This window comes from Rhineura floridana, chromosome 5, assembly GCF_030035675.1.
Source record: "Rhineura floridana isolate rRhiFlo1 chromosome 5, rRhiFlo1.hap2, whole genome shotgun sequence".
Taxonomy (NCBI): Eukaryota; Metazoa; Chordata; class Lepidosauria; order Squamata; family Rhineuridae; genus Rhineura; species Rhineura floridana.
In genome coordinates, this window is record NC_084484.1 from 141,600,698 (window position 1) to 141,619,995 (window position 19,298).

General features: G+C 40.5%; 1 protein-coding gene across 1 annotated transcript in view; it reads right to left on the reverse strand.

Moving 5' to 3' along the window:
- Nucleotides 1-19,298, reverse strand: part of F5 (coagulation factor V) — a 64,504-nt gene that overhangs the window by 14,350 nt on the left and 30,856 nt on the right. Inside the window, exons 12-17 of the mRNA XM_061628296.1 lie at nucleotides 15,571-15,783; nucleotides 12,514-14,434; nucleotides 8,343-8,502; nucleotides 6,667-6,903; nucleotides 6,132-6,339; nucleotides 1,237-1,416 (exon numbers count right to left, since the gene is read on the reverse strand). Of these exons, the coding sequence (XP_061484280.1) occupies nucleotides 1,237-1,416; nucleotides 6,132-6,339; nucleotides 6,667-6,903; nucleotides 8,343-8,502; nucleotides 12,514-14,434; nucleotides 15,571-15,783 (2,919 nt within the window). The remainder of the gene's footprint in view (nucleotides 1-1,236; nucleotides 1,417-6,131; nucleotides 6,340-6,666; nucleotides 6,904-8,342; nucleotides 8,503-12,513; nucleotides 14,435-15,570; nucleotides 15,784-19,298) is intronic.

The window sequence follows — 19,298 nt, forward strand, 5'->3', positions numbered from 1 at the left end:
GCTTTGCATAGATTAGGAGCTCATAAGCGGAGCCAATCCCCGAGCCTTGCATACAGCACTGAATTTAAATTTGGCACCAAATGAAAGCCCCACTGGGATGAGCAGTTCCTAATCAGAGCTCGTAAGTGGAGGAAGTCCTTGCTATAAGTGGAATTGCATTTAGTGCTACATTTAAATTTAGCTCTGAATGTAAGCCTCCTGTGATTAGCTCCAATCATGAGCTCCTGATGAGAGCTGAATAAGCAGACCAGATCCGTGCAAAGAAACACTTTTCCTTTGCTGCCAGTCTGCAAAGGGAAAGTTTCACCTGATGTTATGGTGGCATCCAGTGATTGACAGGTGACTGGTCTCTGCTCTCCTGTGAAAGTGGCCCATGTGGATGGGGAACATGAGGATCCAGCCAGCTCGATCTGATTCCCTACCCTTCTTCTTACATTACAGAAAAGAGAAGGGAGGTAATCAATTCATCTATGAAGGCTAGTGGAAGCAAAATTAATTCTATTTCAATAATTCCCCAACCATTTACCATGGAAATCACAGCCAGTCCGAGTCATTTTGCTACCTGAGATAAAGGACAAGATGAATGCCCCCTCCTCATTCCATGTTCAAAAACTGACTGGAGTCAGCTGAATCTTACTTCAACACTGCCAGTGGGATAGTGTCTTCCACTGCACCTGAGGCAACAGGCTAGTTGTCTCACTTTGCCTAATGGTAGGCCTGGCCCAGATGAAAATGCACAGATAAATGTTCTCTCTTTATGATCCTGTGTCAGCTCAATACATTGTTAAAAAGATGACAATTACTAAAAGGAAATATAACACTTTTGTACCTGCATATCAGGCACCCAGAACTTTCAGGTTATTGTTATTTTCACATATTTTGATGCAAAACCTACAAACAAACAATATCCAAATCCCAATGAGTTTCAGGCCATGCAACACTTCCTCAGGGGAACATCTGGAAAGATGAATAAATTCTTAAATAATCAAATGTTGATATTTCACTATTTACATAATTTGTTCTTTCAATTTGTTCTCCTGAAGAATGGTTGTATATAGCCTGAAATGCACTGGGATGTGGATATTGGTAATTTGTCAAGAATACATTTTCTACCCCTTACTATATTCTTTTTATTCACATTGATGTTACCAGTTGGAATTCCCTGGAGTCATTCCAACCTTATAGGGAAGAGCATTTAATTTTCTGACAAAAATACATGGGTTTAATTATATTTACCAGGAAGAAGAGGATAGACACCAAGTTGATGACCTTCCATTCCTTGTTCTGTGAATGTCTGACCATGAAAATTAATAACGTGAATGTCTTTTGGCCCACCCATGTTCAGCAAATGCCAGTGGACCTTTTCATCCTTATACATCCGCAACCCCTGCAAGTGGTATAGGATCCCATTAACAGCTAAAAAGAAGAGAAAAATGTGATCAAAGATTAAGGAACTGCACATACATCCTTTTGTAATAAAAAAAATTGATGCATAATGGCAGTTTCTTTAACTCCTGAAGTTTTCAAGACCATGGCATAGGAAAGTATTTCATTTCCATTACTTAATTTAAATAGTATCTACATAGCAGAAATCAAATTAAATATATAGTAATAACCTGGAAATCCAACAGTTTTGTGGGAACATGAGTTTGTTTTTGTTTTTTTGCTATCATTAACTGCCAACCTTCCTTTTTACAAGAGCTAATCAGCTACAAAACAATGAGAAATACAATATCCACTATGTATTATTGACCTGAATTTAACAACACAAGATCATGACAATTATTAATGAAACCTGCAGACAGCCCAATTACATTTGCAGTCACCATTGACACAGATGAGAAAGGGGTAAATGAATGTAGTAATTTATATGGAAAGTGTATCATCTAGAATAAATTCTTATTTGCATCCAAATAGAGAAGCCTATATTAGTTAGGCCATGGAATCCACTCCTTAATATAGAACTTCAGTTTTAAAATGTAATGGGTTTCCTGCTCTCTTGAAAATATGGATTGAAAAGGAACCAGTCAATTCAACAAAAATGAATTTAAAAACTTTAAAGTTGCATCTCGTACAAATGCCAAACAAGCATCCCATGCCATGTTATAATTTATAAGCACCTTTGACAATATATTCCAGTGCTCCAATATGTTTGCATTAGTACCTGAAAAAAGACTTTGAGGAAGAGCTCATAGCTTATATCTATCAAACTCATTCTAGTGCGCAATCTTTATGCCTGTACACTGGTATACAGCAAAGATTAGTAACTACATCTTGCAATTTTCCCAGTTGCCCTCAACAGACAATATGGAATCACTTACAGCATCACAAGAACTGGGTCTACAGTTTCCCATTGCCATGAGGGCTTGAATATAACACATATTGTATTAATATCAATATGCATTTGGTTTCTGAAACCATAAGCTCCACTTTAATGCATGCAGTTTTGTATAGCATTGCTTGTTCTCATGAACCTTGAATTGAGCCAGATAGCTCACTAGCAGGAGTGGTGACACAAGGTCACATCGGGCTGCCCCACTCACCAACCTAGCAGCCAAATTCAGCACTAGCTGCAGCCTCTGGACCATCTTCAAGGGCAGCCCCACACACAGCACATTACAATTGTCCAGACAGAAAGTCACCAGAGCATGAACAACTGAGGCCAGGCAATCCCAGTCCAGAAAGGGCCAAGTGAATAAGCCTCATGTGGGCATAAGCACTCCTAGCCACAGAAGCCACTTGGGACTCCAGTGACATTGGGATCCAGGAGTACTCCCAGACTCTGAACCTGTTCCTTCAGGGGAAATACAGTCCCTCCCAGAACAAGTCATACACCTAATTCCCAAACATGGGAACCACCCACCCACAGCACTTATCAGGATTCAGCCTCAGTTTCTTGGCCCCCCACCCATCACTGCCTCCAGACACCCGTCCAACACCTTCATAGCCTCTCCTGATTCAGATGGAATAGAGAGATAGAGCTGTGTCATCCCTGGATGACCATCCCCAATTGTTTCATATAGATCAGTGTTTCTCAACTGGTGTGCCTCCAGATGTTGGACCACAGCTCCCATCAGCCTCAGCCAGCATTGCCAATGGTCAGGAAAGATGGGAATTGTGGTCCAACAACATCTGGAGGCACACCGGTTGAGAAACACTGATATAGATGTTAAATAGTGCACAGCCTAAAAGCCATAGAGCCGAGCAACAATTTCCTAGTACTGCTTTCTGGTAGCAGTCCTGCAGATTGGAGCAGAGCCACCTCAATGAGCACCTCCAACTCCCACCTCCTTCAGTCACTCCAGAAGGACACCATGGTTAATGGTGTCAAAAGCCGCTGAGAGATCAAGGAGAATGAGCAGGGTCACATTGCCCCTGTCTCTCTCCTGACAAAGGTAATCAATCAAGGCCACCAAAGCTATTGCTATGGTGAAACTGGGCTGGAAGCCCGACATGAATGGATCTAGTTAATCTACTTCCTCCAGGCATGCCTGCAGCTGGCTAGCCACCTCCTTGCCTAGGAAGGGAATATGAGAGACTGGACAGTATGATGATGGGGATGGGGATGATGACAATTTATTGCCTGCCTTTCACTCAAAGGTCCCAGGGCGAGTCACAACAGTTTTAAAATACACAATTAAAAACAGTTAAAAACAACCTATTATTCTTTTTCTGATTTAGTTGTATTGCCTGTCCCTCCAGATATGCAGAGGGCATCACTTGAAACCTAAGTTCCGTGAACGCCCTACGAAGCTGTGCATAGGTCAAAACCTCAAAATAATTGGATCTTGCATGATTGACCTTAAGTTGGGGGTACCAGATAGAAAAGGGTGCAGCAACTATTGTTGCCCTATCTTGGCTTGTATCATGGTCAAATATCCAATTCCTTAATGCAAGTGGGATAAGGCTTAAATATTTTTCCATGGAGAGGTTATGAATCTCTAGCTTTGCTTGACACTGGTGGGCCCATCCCCCATTCCTAAGTTGCTCAAACCAACAGAGCTTGGTGAGGGACTGATCATCCATCCTGTTTAATCTACACCAATATCTAAGGTAGGATAAATCAATTCTTGCTGAAATTGAGGGTAAACCAAGCTCTGCTCTAAGGTGGGCTGATGGAGCCCCAGGGGGAAGCCCCAGTATCTGCCTCATAAACTTATTTTGCAAAACTTCTATCTCATGTTTGGCTGATTCCCCCCAAAGTTCTGCACCATAGAGCATTTGGACGATGATTTTGGCAACAAAAACCTTGAGCACCGAATTAATTAGCTGACCCCCTCTGGTATAAAAAAACCTTTCGTATTTGGCCAGTTGATCTGGCACATGAAAGTTTAATCATATTTAAATGGTGTTTCCATGACAAGCCCAAATATTTGAATGAGTGAACCTGTTCTAGTTGGTGCCCATCAAGGACCCAGTTGGAATTCGGGGTCCTCTTGCCAAAAACCATGATCTTAGTTTTTGAGTAATTAACTGTTAGTTTCTCCTCTTTACAGATCTTTCCAAAGTTAGCTAACATCCTTTTAAAACCGATTTTATTCAGAGATAAAAGGACTAGATCGTCAGCATAAAGCAATATTGAGATCTTACGATTGCCAACTGATGGTGGAAGAAAGGAAGGGGAAGCTATGCCAGGGATTTTATTATTGATATAAAAATTGAATTAAAAGGATGCCAATATGCAGCCTTGCTTCACCCCCCGTTTGATATGAATAGGTCGACATAGGGGACCTTGGAGGCCCAATCGTACCTGCAATGTATTGGCCTGGTGTAAAGACTGAATAAGCCAGAACAGTCTTTTATCAATGTTTGTTTTGGCCAATTTGTGCCATAGAAGGTCCCTATCTATTAAATCAAAAGCAGAAGAGAAATCTACAAAAGCAGCAAATATGGACTTATTTGGGCCCTTGATGGTTTTGTAAATTAAATGCTGCAAGACAAATGCTTGATCTATGGTGCTTCTGCCCTTTCTGAACCCTGCTTGTTCCTCATGGATAATTGAATAGTTGGTGTCCCATTCAAGAAGCTTGTTTAAAAGATAACGGCCGTATAGTATAGAGGTCACATCTAGGAGGCTGGTGGGTCTATAATTATGGGGGTCTGATGCATCTCCTTTCTTAAAGACGGGCACAATAATGCTGAGCGCCAACCAGACAGGATGTCTCCAGATGAGTTAATGTAAGTGAATACTGTTGCTAAGACTGGGGCCCACCAGTTCACATCTAAAAGGAAAACCTCAGGAGGAATCATATCTTCTCCTGGGGCCTTGCCAGAGCAGAGAGACAAAATCAAATCCTCTATGTCAGTGTTAGATACAGGTGGCCAGGCTGGGAGATTAGGAGGATTCCCTGTTGTATCTGAGAGTAAAGTTGTACTGCTACCAAAGATATTGCTGAAATGGGAAACCCAGGTTTCAGGAGGGATTGGGGGGGGCAGCCTCAAAAAAGTTTTGGGAGAGGCCTCCCTGGATCAGGTTCCAAAATTATTTCACCCAAAGGTCCCAGGGAGATACAGTCCATCCAGCAGCAGGTACCTCACATCTTTCCAGTTTCAATGGAAGGTAGTTAAAGATAAGCTGAAATCCATGGGGCTTAAAACTGTTTAACTTTGGCTCATTTGTGCCCAGTGTTGAGTTACAAGGGTCTTGCGTAGCATCTCTGGCTCTCTATTTAAACTTTATTTAAGCAGAATAATTAAATTTCAAAGGGAGAGTAAGGCTGGTGGCTGAGTCTGAAGAATGAAGAGAAATCTGAACTGTGTATTGTGATGGAAGTTAATGGTATTTGTGTGTTAACAAAATATTCATGAATAAAGAGAATTTTTAGGAATCTAAAAAGAAAAGATTTGAAGCAAAAATTAGAATATACGGGTTTGCAAGGAATTAATAAATAACAGGACTGGTTGTAATAACACAAATTGAGATCTCTGTTAATGAATCTGTTATTATTATTATTAAAACTATTATTAGGAGCACAAGTGACAGCACAGGCAGATAAAAGCACATGCAAGTGCGTTGTGTTTGCAAAATGTTAACGTTCAACAAATATCCCTAGCATTTTTCTTCAATAAAGTCTTAGTTATTTTTTGTCATCATTAGCAACCTTATAGTAGATGAAGGAAAACATCTGTACCAGGAAAAGTATGGTGCCTTTGGGTTCTGGCGGTTCTCTGAGCATGAGTATTTTTGTCATATTTATTGAAGTACCAGCTTTTCTCCTCATCAAAGACCATAAAAAGCAGCACAAATTCACGAATGTCTATTGGCCTGTTAAACTTGTCAAGCATTCCTTTTTGACAGATCAAGATTGGCCCGATCAAACCAGAGTGAATATCTTTTTCCTGCAAAACAATTAACAACAGAAAAGAGGTTCCCAAAATTAGTTTCTCAGATATATGAATTGCTACTCTTGGAAGTGATTTACATGAAAACATCAGTTTGATTCATTCTGATGAAGACACATTCATCATATTCATGAGCATTATAGCAGAGTCATTTTTCACATTTCATACACAGGCAATCTCAAAACCAAGATTTATCTGAAAAACAGCATGCATATAAAATTGAAAGAAAAATTAGAATGTGTTTCCTTTTTCACTCAGAGAGTTTCATAGAATTATTACTACTTCTATTTATTTATTTCTTCTTTTTATATTAGATTACCTTACCGGGTTTACAGCTGAGTAATAGGCCCAGGATCTACATGTTCTCTGATCTTGTGCAGGTCCTGACCGTGGGGTTGCATACCAGACATAAGTATAAGTGCCATTTGGCATGATTGCATCATCCTTTTTAAACCATTCTGGAGACTGATCATCATAGCTTCTACCCTCAGAAGATTTCTCATAATAAAGCCCATGGGCATGGAGAGAATACGGTCTGGAGGCCAGATTTTTAAACTGAACCTAGAAAGTTGAAAGGATAGTGATTAGCAGTGATGTAGCTGAATAAACTCTCCTCCAAAAACTTTAAAGCTTTCTAGAATAATCCTGGGTTCAGATTTGTAGCCTGAATCTAGTCAGAGGCCTGAAGGATGTTTTCCCCTGGCACAGGAAATGTTCACATATTATTTTGAAGCTACAGACAGGTCCTGAATGAAATTTTTGGGATGTACTCATTTGTGCACAGCTGTCTGTACTCTGCACAGATCAACACACTGGGTGTAAGCCATGGTTTAATGATACATAATTGTAGCTACCTGTCTTCTTGAATATACCCAAATTGCTTAATTTAGATTTCTTATTCATTTCTGCACCCATTTAAGATACACTTAAATTATTTTATTTATTTATTTATATAGTATTACGTTTATATCCCATCTTTCCTTCAAGGAGCTCAAGGTGACATCCAAGCATGGTTCTCCCCTCCCTATTTTATCCTCACAATAACCCTGTCAGGTAGGTTAGGCTGAGAGACAGTGACTGGCCTAAGGTCATCCACTAAGTTTCATGGACAAGCAGGAATTTGAACCCTGGTCCCCCAGGCCACAGTCCAACATTCTAACCACTACATGTACAGTTCTACAATCGCCCTATCCTATATACCATTAGCAAGCTCAGTTCTCTGAGTTTTGATGGAATGGAGTATAACTTCTTAGAAGGGAAACTAGCTGGAACCACATTGTGATCATTTTTTATAAAAAGTAGCACACACATACCTGAAATCAATAAGTACACAGGAGCACTTTACACTGCAACATTTTGTTACAGGTCCCACTTGCAGTGCACACATGTCATTGGCAGCTTCCTTCAACTCTGTCTCACACATTCAGGAGTAGGGAGTATTGAGACAGAAAGAAACTTCACTTCACTCCTTTCTGGAATTGAAAATCTTATAGGAGATGGGAGACTGGGAAACCCTTCTGTGTTATATACTTCTAAATAGACCACACAGAAGGTGTGGGGAGCCTGTGGCTCTCTGGATCTCATCATTCCTGACCATTGGCCACACTGGCTGGGACTTATGGGAGTGAATCCAGCAAAATCAGGTGGGCACATTATTTATTGATATACCACCTACATGTCTAAATGACCACGTTCCCTCCCACCCCTAGTCTACAGTAAGTCACATGCAAGTTTGTTTCATTCAGTAAGTATTGCTTAGGCTGGCCTCAAAAGGATTCAAACCTATTATATAAATTTATATCTCTGTTTCCATTAATAATATCCATTCCTGAACTCAACAACAAAATACAAACCTTTTAAAGACACTCATTATTTTTTCCACTCAAACCAAAATGAAATTCATGATCTTCTGCTTACATATTTTTCACTTTTGAAGTAATTATTTTTTTAAAAAAAAGAACAGTCCCCCAGTGATTCAAAGACTGGGCATATGGTCTTACTTGGATGACATCATCCACCTCAGCTCTAATGACGGGACCTAGGATGCCAAGGTGCTCTTCATATTCCCCTCCAGCTTCAGGTACCCTGAAAGTATCATCTTGATAACTTCGGAAAATCACTTTTTTGTACACTGCTCTGGCTGGGCTACTCTTCACTGTACTGAGGACATGGAAGCATTGGGAGAGAAAAAACTGTAAATTAAAATAAATACTTCCTTATGCGTAATTTTTTAACATCAAGAAGCACTTGGAGACTCTGCCTGAGAAACGGCAATGCCACTGCAGAATCAAAGCAAAATGGACACGTATCTATTGTGTGGTTCTATTGAGTTTATAGTGTGGGATCCAGGAATTGTTTTAGGTATATCCAATGGCTTAGGTGTGCCCAATAGAACTGTGGCCATTCTTTTATTTTTACTTTTTTCATTTAATGGCAGGTCGTCATAAATTATCCAATTGCTTCTGAAGAATCTTCTTTTTCAAAAGAGGTTTGTAGAGTAGCAGAAGGCTGCTCTTTGACAGGCCCAAAACACAAAGCCAGGTTTGGCCATGCAGAAATAATTGCACTTTTTTTTTGGATCCCAGCCAAACTCAGCAACCTGCTCAGCCCTTCTTATTTTTTCCAACACATAGTCCATAAAGATTTTACCTGGGAATTTTCAAATGTTAACCGTAACACTGATTTAGTATAAGAAAATGAGATCTTGTTCTTTTCTAAATTAAACTAAATAACTTACAATAAAATCAGACATTCTATATTAATATTACACGTATTATTATTCTGGTCTCTCTAGTTCAAGAAACACCAACAACAATAAATCTACAACGTGTGAGGGTCCAAGAAGAAATACAATAAGAATAATAAAGACCCATAATCAGGGCCGGCAACATATAGCAGCCAGTTCAAGCCCTGGTGGTCCCTGAAGGGCCCCTTAGGGTGGGAGAGTTGCGCTCCTGTTCCGCAATCTGCATCAGCTCCTGACCCTGCCACAGATCATGGAGATGGAGCTCCCAGGCACCCCCCAATACAGAGAGTGAGCGAGCTTCAATAAGCCTCAAACACATACCGCACCTACCTCTCCCGTTGCTGTGAATGCTGTGTGCACATGTCTACCATCAACCAAGATGGCAGCAGGAGCCCCCCTAAGGGGCTGACACCACCGCTGCCATCTTGGTTGATAGCAGGCATGCATGCTATGCATGGACATCATTCACGTGAGACTATGCAATGCAAGAGGTAGGTAGGGTGTGCAGGCAGGTGCTACGAGCCCAGGGTAGGCTGGTGCACAAGGGCCCAGTCATGTCTGGTGCTGGCCCTGCCCACAGTATACAAAAGGTTCTGTATTGAACTCAGTAATAATATACAAAATGCAATGAAGTCCAAAAGAAATAAAGTCTATGAAGTAATTGTAACAGCACACTAGAAGATACAAATCTGTTTTGTTGTTTTGCAAATGTTAAATCACTAACAATTAATTCATAAGACATCATCATATGGAAACAGCTGCGTATACCAATTGTAAGAGGAATTCTACACTTGTAAAAGAACTTATCACTCCTGCCAAGGACAGTATATTTACAAGATCTGAGGAAGACATTTAATCAAAACAGATTTGTACCTACTTGTACCTACTTTGTTTCTTTTGGATTTCATTGCATTGTGTATCTTTATATTATTATTACTGAGTTTAATACAGAACCTTTTGCATATTGTGGGTCTTTATTATTCTTTTTGTATCTCTTTAGTTCCAGGACACTGGCTGAAAAAAAGTTTACAAGATTGAGTGGAGCTTACAGCACAATTCTGTACATGCTTACCTGGAAGCAAGTTCCACTGTGTTAAATGAGGCTTACTCCCTAATAAATATATTTAAGATTGCAGCCACATTTTCCTATCTAGCAGTGTTTGAAAGGGCTTTTCTATACAGTGCCAAATTTAGAATGATTCTGGAATTCCTTCCTGATAGAGATTTGCCCATCTCCTCCTTTACTGTCTTTTAGACAGAAACTGGGGGGGGGGGAGAAAGAAATCCCAACAGGCTTTGCATGCATAGTTCTGCTGCTATTTTAACTTGATTTTGATTTAATTGCTGCTTTTAAGATTGCATTGTTTTAAATCTGCATTTCATCATTGACATGACTATTTTGTTTTTAACTGTGTTGTACTTTTTATGTAATAGAGCAGAGTTAAAATATTAAACATTAATGGACTGCCTTCAGGTCAATCCTGACTTATGGCGACCCTATGAATAGGGTTTTTCATGGTAAGCAGTATTCAGTGGTGGTTTAACCATTGCCTTCCTCTGAGGCTGAGAGGCAGTGACTGGCCCAAGGTCACCCAGTGAGCTTCATGGCTGTGTGGGGATTCGAACCCTGGTCTCCCAGGTCGTAGTCCAACACTCTAACCACTACACCACACTGGCTCTCTAAACATTAATAGTGAATGGAAATATTGACATTTATTATTATTAAGTCTGCATCTGTGTTGGAATTGCTTTTTAATATGTTCTTAAACCTTTTTTAAAAAGTTTTTAATCTTAGAATGTGTTTTGAAAGCTTTTTTTAAGAAACGATTTTAAATATGTTTTCTTTTAATGTGTTTTAAAGTTTTTACTGCTTTTGTTTGCTGCCCTGGGCTCCTGCTGGAAGGAAGAGTGGGATATAAATAGAGGAAGAAAAAGAAGAAGAAGAAGAAGAAGAAGAAGAAGAAGCCTTTCAGAAATGTCTCAGCGGTGTACGAAATAAATAAAAACAGCTTTAAAAGAGTTTAAAACAACACAGAAGTCAGCCGCAGATACATTTAAAATTTAAAAGGTTGTCTAAACAAAAATGTCTTCAGTTGTTGCTGGAAAGTACAGATAGTTAGATTAGTTAATCTAAGCACACATGGTTGTATTTGTTCATCTGTTTAGAGGTGCTTAATGTATTTTCTGAAACACCACCACAGCAATCTCGCATGCTTTAAAAAAAGAAAACAATGGGTTGTTCTGCTTGCACAGCAAACTTCCACTTGCACAATGGGACTTTCCCCTCCTCTTCTCTCCCCTGTAGCCCCTCATGCACCCTACAATTTTTTTCCAGAGGGTTGGAGGATCCTCCACAACAGATTTTTGAGGGTGCGCAGCAGAGGGAGGGGAAGTCCAACTGCGGGAGTGGAATTCCATATGCACAGCATTGGATACAACCCATTGTCCCCTAAGGAACAAATTAAAACAGAATGATCTCATATATTTATGGGATCGACTGCATGATTATGATGATCACGTAGCACCCAAACTTGGTCAGTACTGATGGCTAAGCCTGAGGATAGCGGGGCAGGGGGGGCAAAATCCCTGGGGCCTGGACCTCTGGAAAAACAGTAAAAAGCAAACAATATAATGCATTGTAGATGAATAGACTGATGGCCAGTCATAAACAATGTGTTTTCATTCAAATGTATTAACACTACTAATTAAGCAGTTTAGTAATATAGTAGTATTAAAAATATTAAGTTTATTTTTCTTCGATTTGTGAACAGTGTTATTTTTAACAAATGTATTCACTATCCCATTCTGATAAAATGTTTTTCATCTATTTACAATCTTTCTCACCCTAAGTTAAACCCAAGTTTCTTAACAACATGTTTAAAGAAAGTAGTAACATTCAGTTTGTAGGAAGACTGGGGGGGTGGGGTGGCCGAATTATGCATCTTGTCCCGGGCTCCGTGCCAGCTCTCAGCGGCCCTGCTGATTGCATATAGTCAACAACCAGGAATCAACTAATGCATTCTCCACCCAAAAGAAAGGTGTGATGTTTGTTAGCTGGGTGATGGTTTGTTTCAGTTATGTTTTTCTGGCTCTGTTAATTGTGTGTTGGGGGAGGGGTGTTGCTCAGTTGTAGTTTTAAGTTTTTTAAATGTTTTTATTATTTATTGTTTTTCCATCTTCTGTTGCTTTTGATTGAAAGCCACTTTGGATGGGCATTTGCCAGAAAAAAGGCCTAAACTATAAATAAACAACAGACGTTCAAGTAAGCACTGACATATTCTTAAAAGTCTTAGGCTGCAATCCTACACACAATTACCTGGGAATAACGTTACTTCTGAGTAGACATGTATAGGATTATACTGTTAATGTATTGTACTTAACTCAGCAAGACAGAACTAGATCAAAGAGAAATAGTTCATTCAAACCTTTTTCTCAGTGCTGCGTAGTCCCACAAAACCTCTTCAGCTGCAATGTAGTATCTCCTCATGTTTGCATTGTTGCTGGTACGTAGGTAAACCCCAGCTATGGCATCAGGGTTACGTGCATTAGTACTGTCAAATCGGGAATCTGTTATATATGGGTCGTCATACTGTACTACCTGATATTCAAGTGAGCCACTGCTGCTATCTTCATCGTCTGTTTTGTCTATGTAATATTCCTCATAGTCTCCATCTTCACTTGGAAGACCTATTGTGACTATTGGTTTATCCTGTTTTGGTGTCAGAGTATCATTGGCCTCGTTCAGCAGCATTGTGTGGTTGAGCTTAATGGAGGCTTGGGGTTTGCCAAATCCTCTAGGTGATATTAGAGGCTTTGAGGTTCTTGGTGTTAAGACTCTTGGCTTTTTGTTCTTTCGTCGGGCCTTCAGGAAAGTTCCAGATGTACTGAGAGTACAATTCTCATTTAATTCTTCATTCAGGGCTTCCTGCTTGTTACTCATTTCTAGCTGGCCTAACTGAAGCTGGGAATCACTTTTATATGTCTCCTGCTTTCTCTTATTTTCTGGATACATTGTGATATTTCTGGAGCTGTTCTGTAATGTATTGTCAATAGCCTTAGTGAGATCTTCTGTGTCATAGCTCTGCTTCTCAGAGACAACATTCCATTCAGAATCTGTCTTTTTAGGTGGACACTTCTGTCTCTGGTGATGGGAATCTTTCAAATTCTCTATGGAGTTTGAAATGAGAATTGAAGCTGAGCTGTCTAACACACCCTCAGACGTCATATCATCATCCTGTTCGCCTTCCAACAACTCTAGTTCCGAAACATTGAGTGGTTCAGAACCATTGTCTTCCCCTGTTTCTGCCACAGCCAAAGTTAAATTTGTTGAAAGCACTGAAGATTCAGCATCTGCTTCCTCTTCAGCCTCATAATCATAAAGATCATGTGAAAGGCTACTAGTTTCCAAGTTATCTAAGCTGGAGGCATTTTCTGCCCTAGGAATGGCAAGAAATGCAATATCTGAAGTGGTGTTGCCTAAAGCAGAAATATTTCTTTTTTGTTGTACATGGACCAGCAGCGCACACATCTCTTTAAGGGCATGCAATATTGCCTCTGTCAGAACTCGTCCACTCTTTCCACCTGCATTTCCACCTGCATTTTCTTCTTGCTCCTTCTCAGTGGCGGGAACTGCAAAGGTGGCCTTGATGCCATTCTCTCTGTCAACTGGTAATTCTGCTTCGTCTTTGCTCTGGACTCCCACATTCATTTCCAAGGAGTCAGTTTCAAATGTTTGGCTATAACTATCAGAGATCTGAGTAGCATTTTCTTTACGGTCACGTTTACCTTGTTCAGATGATACAGTGCTAACTGCTGCAGTAATATTTGCAAACAAAATCTCTCTTGCCAAAGATGTGTAATGAGAATGGATGGAGTCAGTTGCAGATGGATAAGAAGTGGTACTTTGACTTTTCAACACTTGATCTCCATCCAAAGAATTATTACTATTTCTTATCACCAGATGTGAGTTCACAGTTACATTACCCTCACTTGTATTGTTGATGCTGTAAGTGTCTTCTTGTATTGCAAGAGCACTGAAATTCAGTGCTTCTTCCTCAACAACTGATTCTTTACGTGTTCGAAGTCCCAGCATCGAAGCATACATATCTTGTTCTTCATGATCATAATCAGTTTCAAAATCATAGTAATCCATGACATTTCCTTCTATTGCATCTCTGTCTTCTTTCTCTTTCTTTGGTTTTACTGATTCAGTTTTCTCAGATGAAAATGTGACAACTTCAGCATCATAATCTTCAGTGTTATCAAAATCACATTTGGCATCTCTAAACCTTAGTCTCATGCCATTGCTCCTCTCACGGGAGCCCCATGATGATAAAAGCCAGGTTCCTGTAAAGGCAAAAGAATGCATATTATATATACTACTTATACAAATATTTTGCCTTTCTCAGACACTTGAATGTCAGTTCTGTGGCTCACAAATGATGGTATATAGGTACATCCCTACCAAACCTTAACCTCATTACAATACTGCAGAAACAGAGAATGCAGTTACAGATAGTAACAAAATATTGTAATGTGTGGAACATGTTCCCTCCCCCAAAGACAGGGATGGGAAATCTGTGGACCTCTAAATGTTGTTGGGTTACAATCCCATCATCCCTGACCACTGGCCATGGTGGCTGGGGCTGATGGCTGGGCTTCTGTGGCTGCCTGCAGCTGCCTGCAGAAGCCTTTTTATGAAGGACTCAAGAGGGAAATAGAAGAATCTTACAACTTAAATAGAAAAAGGGTCTGTATTCCCATATTTCTTGGTAAAGAAATGGTCAAGATTATAGTTATTTTCATGTTACTTAAGTAATGCAGATATGGTCCAGAGACAAAAGATCCTGATGACTTTACTAGGCACACTGAACTAAAACTATATTTATTTATTTGCCACGATTTCATTTTTAAAAAACATCAAAGCAATTTACAACAAAAATTTTAAAATGCAGTAAAAACCATTAAAATACAGTAAAAACAAAGGTCAACTATTGTAAAAAACAATTTGAGGAGAAATAAACAGAGAGGTTCTGTTTTTCTTAGTTTAGGCCTTGTTCTAAGCAGGAAGACATACAACCAACTATGGGGGGGGGGAAGGAACTCTCAGAACTACACAGCCAATCAGAGCACATGCTACCTCAGCAAATATCATGCCACTCTGCCTGGCTGCTAAGCAACACTTCCATCTGTCCCCCTCTTGGCTAGTTGGCTTTAATACTAGCAGAATTAACCCTTAAGTTGCAAACTTTGATCCCTGCTCTTGTTGGCATTTAATTCTTACCAGACATATCCTCAGGCCTTTAAAATCTGTGCTTGCTCCAATTTACTTCTCTGCCATGTGCTTTTATTTTTTTGATGTTTTTATTGAATGAATTTTAACTTGTATGTAACTTTATTGTAAGCTGCCCTGAGAACCCAGCAATACAGCGGTCTATAAATACTGCAGATAAATCAACAAATAATCATAGCTTGCCACTCACCAATATTGTCCATGGTCACTGTAGCCGATTCACCACTCATGGGGAAAAGATGTAGGATATCTTGATTTTGTTCTCTGTTCAGGAAAGTGTGACCAGAAAGATGAACAGGCACTATCTCATTCTGTGTGCCTATACTGGTGAGGTGCCACTCAACAATTTCAGCCTGACAAAATCCCAGGATCTCTGTTCTATCAGATGCATAACCATTGAGAGCTAGAATACAAACAGAAAAAAATATATAATGGAAAATACATAGGATTACAAGACGGGCACATCAGATGTAATGATCCTATTGACATTACAGGAGAAATGAAATAGACATCTTTGCACCTACACATTACACTGGTAGAATTTTAGATTTTACTGCTATAAACTGCATGAGAGCTCATTTTTTAATGTTGTCAAGTATAAAAAACTCTCTGGATCTAATATCTATCACATCAAGGAGCTAAATACACTGACCTTTTTCTCTTTTACAACCTCATTTACTTCATGCAGGGAGCTTTTTTCCGTATGGAGGGAAATATTTAAAAATATGATTGTTCCTTTGTAGAAAACAAATTTATAGTTAAAAGCATAGGAACATAGATGGATGCTTTCTACTGAGTCAGACCATTGGTCCATCTAGCCCAGTATCGTCCACACTGACTGGCAGTGGCTGTCCAGGGTTTCCAGGCAGGAGTGTCTCCCAGCCCTACCTGGAGATGCTGGGGGTTGAACTGAGGACCTTCTGTGTGCAAAACAGATAATCCACCACTGAGGTACAGCCTCTTCCTAACAAATGATAAACTTGCAGTATCTGCATGTTTGTCATTAGGATCATTTATTACAGATCCTCTACTACTTCCATTTCCATAGGAAATAAAATTTGCAAGTGCACCTCTTCCCTGAGCAGTGAGAAATTCCAGGGGTGCAATATATTTATTTATTTAAAATATTCCTATCCCACCCTTTTACCCTATAATAGGGCACTCAGGGCGGCTTCCAAACATAAAATCAGACATGTACATAATAAAATTGTAAGCAGTAAAATCACAAAAACATTAAAATAAATTAAAATACATAAAATACAATTAAAATACATAAAATACAATTAAAATACATAAAATACAATTAAAATACATAAAATACTACACACACACACGCACATATACATATATATAGGGATTGATACTAAAGGGACTACAAAGGTAAAATTTAATGTAGAAGACATAAAATCAGTATCAGGCTCTACCTTCAGTCCCTCCCAAAGGCTCTCCAGAACAAGATCATTTTCAGAAGTCTCCGGAAAACCAACAGGGAGGGAGCAGAGCGAACTTCTTGGGGTAGGCTATTCCAGAGCTTGGGGGCCACAGCTGAAAAAGCTCTCTCCCGCATGCCTTTCAATCTAACATCTTTCACTCCAGGCACACAGAGGAGACCAGAGGCAGATGATCTTAAATCCCGGACAGGGCATAAGCGGTCCCTCAGGTACATTGGTCCAAGGCCGTTTAGTCAGAACCAGCACTTTGAATTGGGCCCGGAAACAAATTGGGAGCCAGTGGAGTCGATAAAGCACAGGGGTGATATGCTTCCTGCGCCATGCTCTAGTTAACATTCTGGCTGCTGCATTTTGAACCAACTGCAATTTCCAAACCGTTTTCAAAGGCAGCCCCACATAGAGTGTGTTACAATAATTAAGTCTCGATGTCACCAATGTATGTGTCATTGTGGCCAAGTCAACTGCCTCCAGGAACGGACACAGCTGGTAAACCAGTTTGAGTTGGCCAAAAGCACTCCTGGCTACCACAGCCACCTGATATTCAAGCAGCAGGGCAGGATCCAGGAGGACTCCCAAACTGCAGACCTGCTCTTTCAAGGGGAGTGCAACCCCATTCCACCCCATAAGTATCCAGGTTTGGCTTCCTTTGGAAAGAACGATCACTAGAGACTAATGGATCTCAGCAATATTTAATTTATTTAAATGTACAAATATACAGTTCTTTGTAGGGCATGAAGATCACATTTCTCTCTGGCAATCGTGTGGTGGTGGTTTGAGAGCCCCCAGAAACTTCAAAGGAATTCAGACCTCGGAATGTAAAGTTTATCCACCCCTATTTTACCCCCATATTGCATCCCTAAAGAGACACCCATCTCACCAAGATGGACAGGTTACCTTCCCAGTAGGCTCTCCTATTCAAAACTCTCAAGAAAGTTCTCCAAACGTTTTCTAGCCCTTAACTCCATTAAGGAACCATGAGCCAGTTATTAACCTGCTATTTCCGAACAAAAGATGTGGCTGGCATGGCTTGTCCATTGTCCATTAAGGAACATTGATTAGTCACTTTGGCCAAACCTCAGACACTTGATCAAAGCAATCAGATGGCAAATACACAACAATATGATCCCACCCTCATGTAGTCTGAAATGGTACAGTGTCAAATTTAACAACCTTGGTCTACCACCTCATTTCTGTGTAACTTGTAGCATTGTTTTGATCAGGGCCGGCACCAGCCTGCCCTGCCCCCCTCCTCCCAGCCCCCCCGACTGTGCGGGACTGCTCCACCAACCTCTTCTCTCTTTCTGTGAACGCCAGAATGCAGGTTGTTGCCATCAACCAAGATGGCGGTGGAGGCTTCTCTAAGGGGCTGATACCCCCGCCGCCATCTTCGTTGATGGCACACATGCACGATATGCTGCATGCATGCACATGCCTCCCATCAATAAAGATGGTGGTAGGGGCATTAGCCCCTTAGATAAGTCTCTGCTGCCATCTTGGTTGATGGCAGCTGCGAGTGCAGTGCACAGAGCATTCACAGAAAGGGAGGAGAGGTAAGGGGAGCGGGCAGGTGCTGCGGTCCTGCACAGTCTGTACGGGGGCCGGAAGCTCCATCCCTGAGATCTGCAGCAGGGTTGGGAGTTGACCCTGCTGAGGATTGCGGAAGGGGAGTACTACCCCCACACCCTAAGGAGGGGCCCGGGCCACCGTTTGGTGCCGGCCTTGGTTTTGATATATGTAATGAACATCATCAGGCTTGCAAGTATTATGAAAACAACATGTTCTTCCATTAAAAATGTTTTACTTAACACTAATGATGGAAGGATCTTACAACTTAAACAGAAAAAGGGCCTGTACTTCCTTTAAATAAAAAAAAATCCTTAGCATTTTAGTGAGAATTTTTCCTAATAAACCCATTTTATGTGCATTTTTACTAATGTACACACTTTTGCAAATATTTTCTCCTAATATAAAGCATTTTTATATGTTACTTTCATTAATCATAGAATAGTAGAGTTGGAAGGGGCCTATAAAACCATCGAGTCCAACCCCATGATCAATGCAGGAATCCAAATTAAAGCATATCCGACAGGTGGCTGTCCAGCTGCCTCTTGAATGCCTCCAGTGTTGGACTTCCCACTACCTCCCTAGGCAATCGGTTCCATTGTCATACTGCTTGGACAACTAGGGAGTTTATCCTGATGTTCAATCGAAATCTGGCTTCATGTAACTTGAGCCCATTATCCCGCGTCCTGTACTCTAAGATGATTGAGAAGAGATCCTGGCCCTCCTCTGTGTGACAACCTTTCAAGTACTTGAAAAGTGCTGTCATTTCTCCCCTCAGTCTTCTCTTCTCAAGGCTTAACATGCCCAGTTCTTTCAGTCTCTCCTCATAGGGCTTTGTTTCCAGTCCCCTGACCATCCTTGTTACCCTCCCTCTGAACCTGCTTCAGCTAGTCTGCATCCTTCT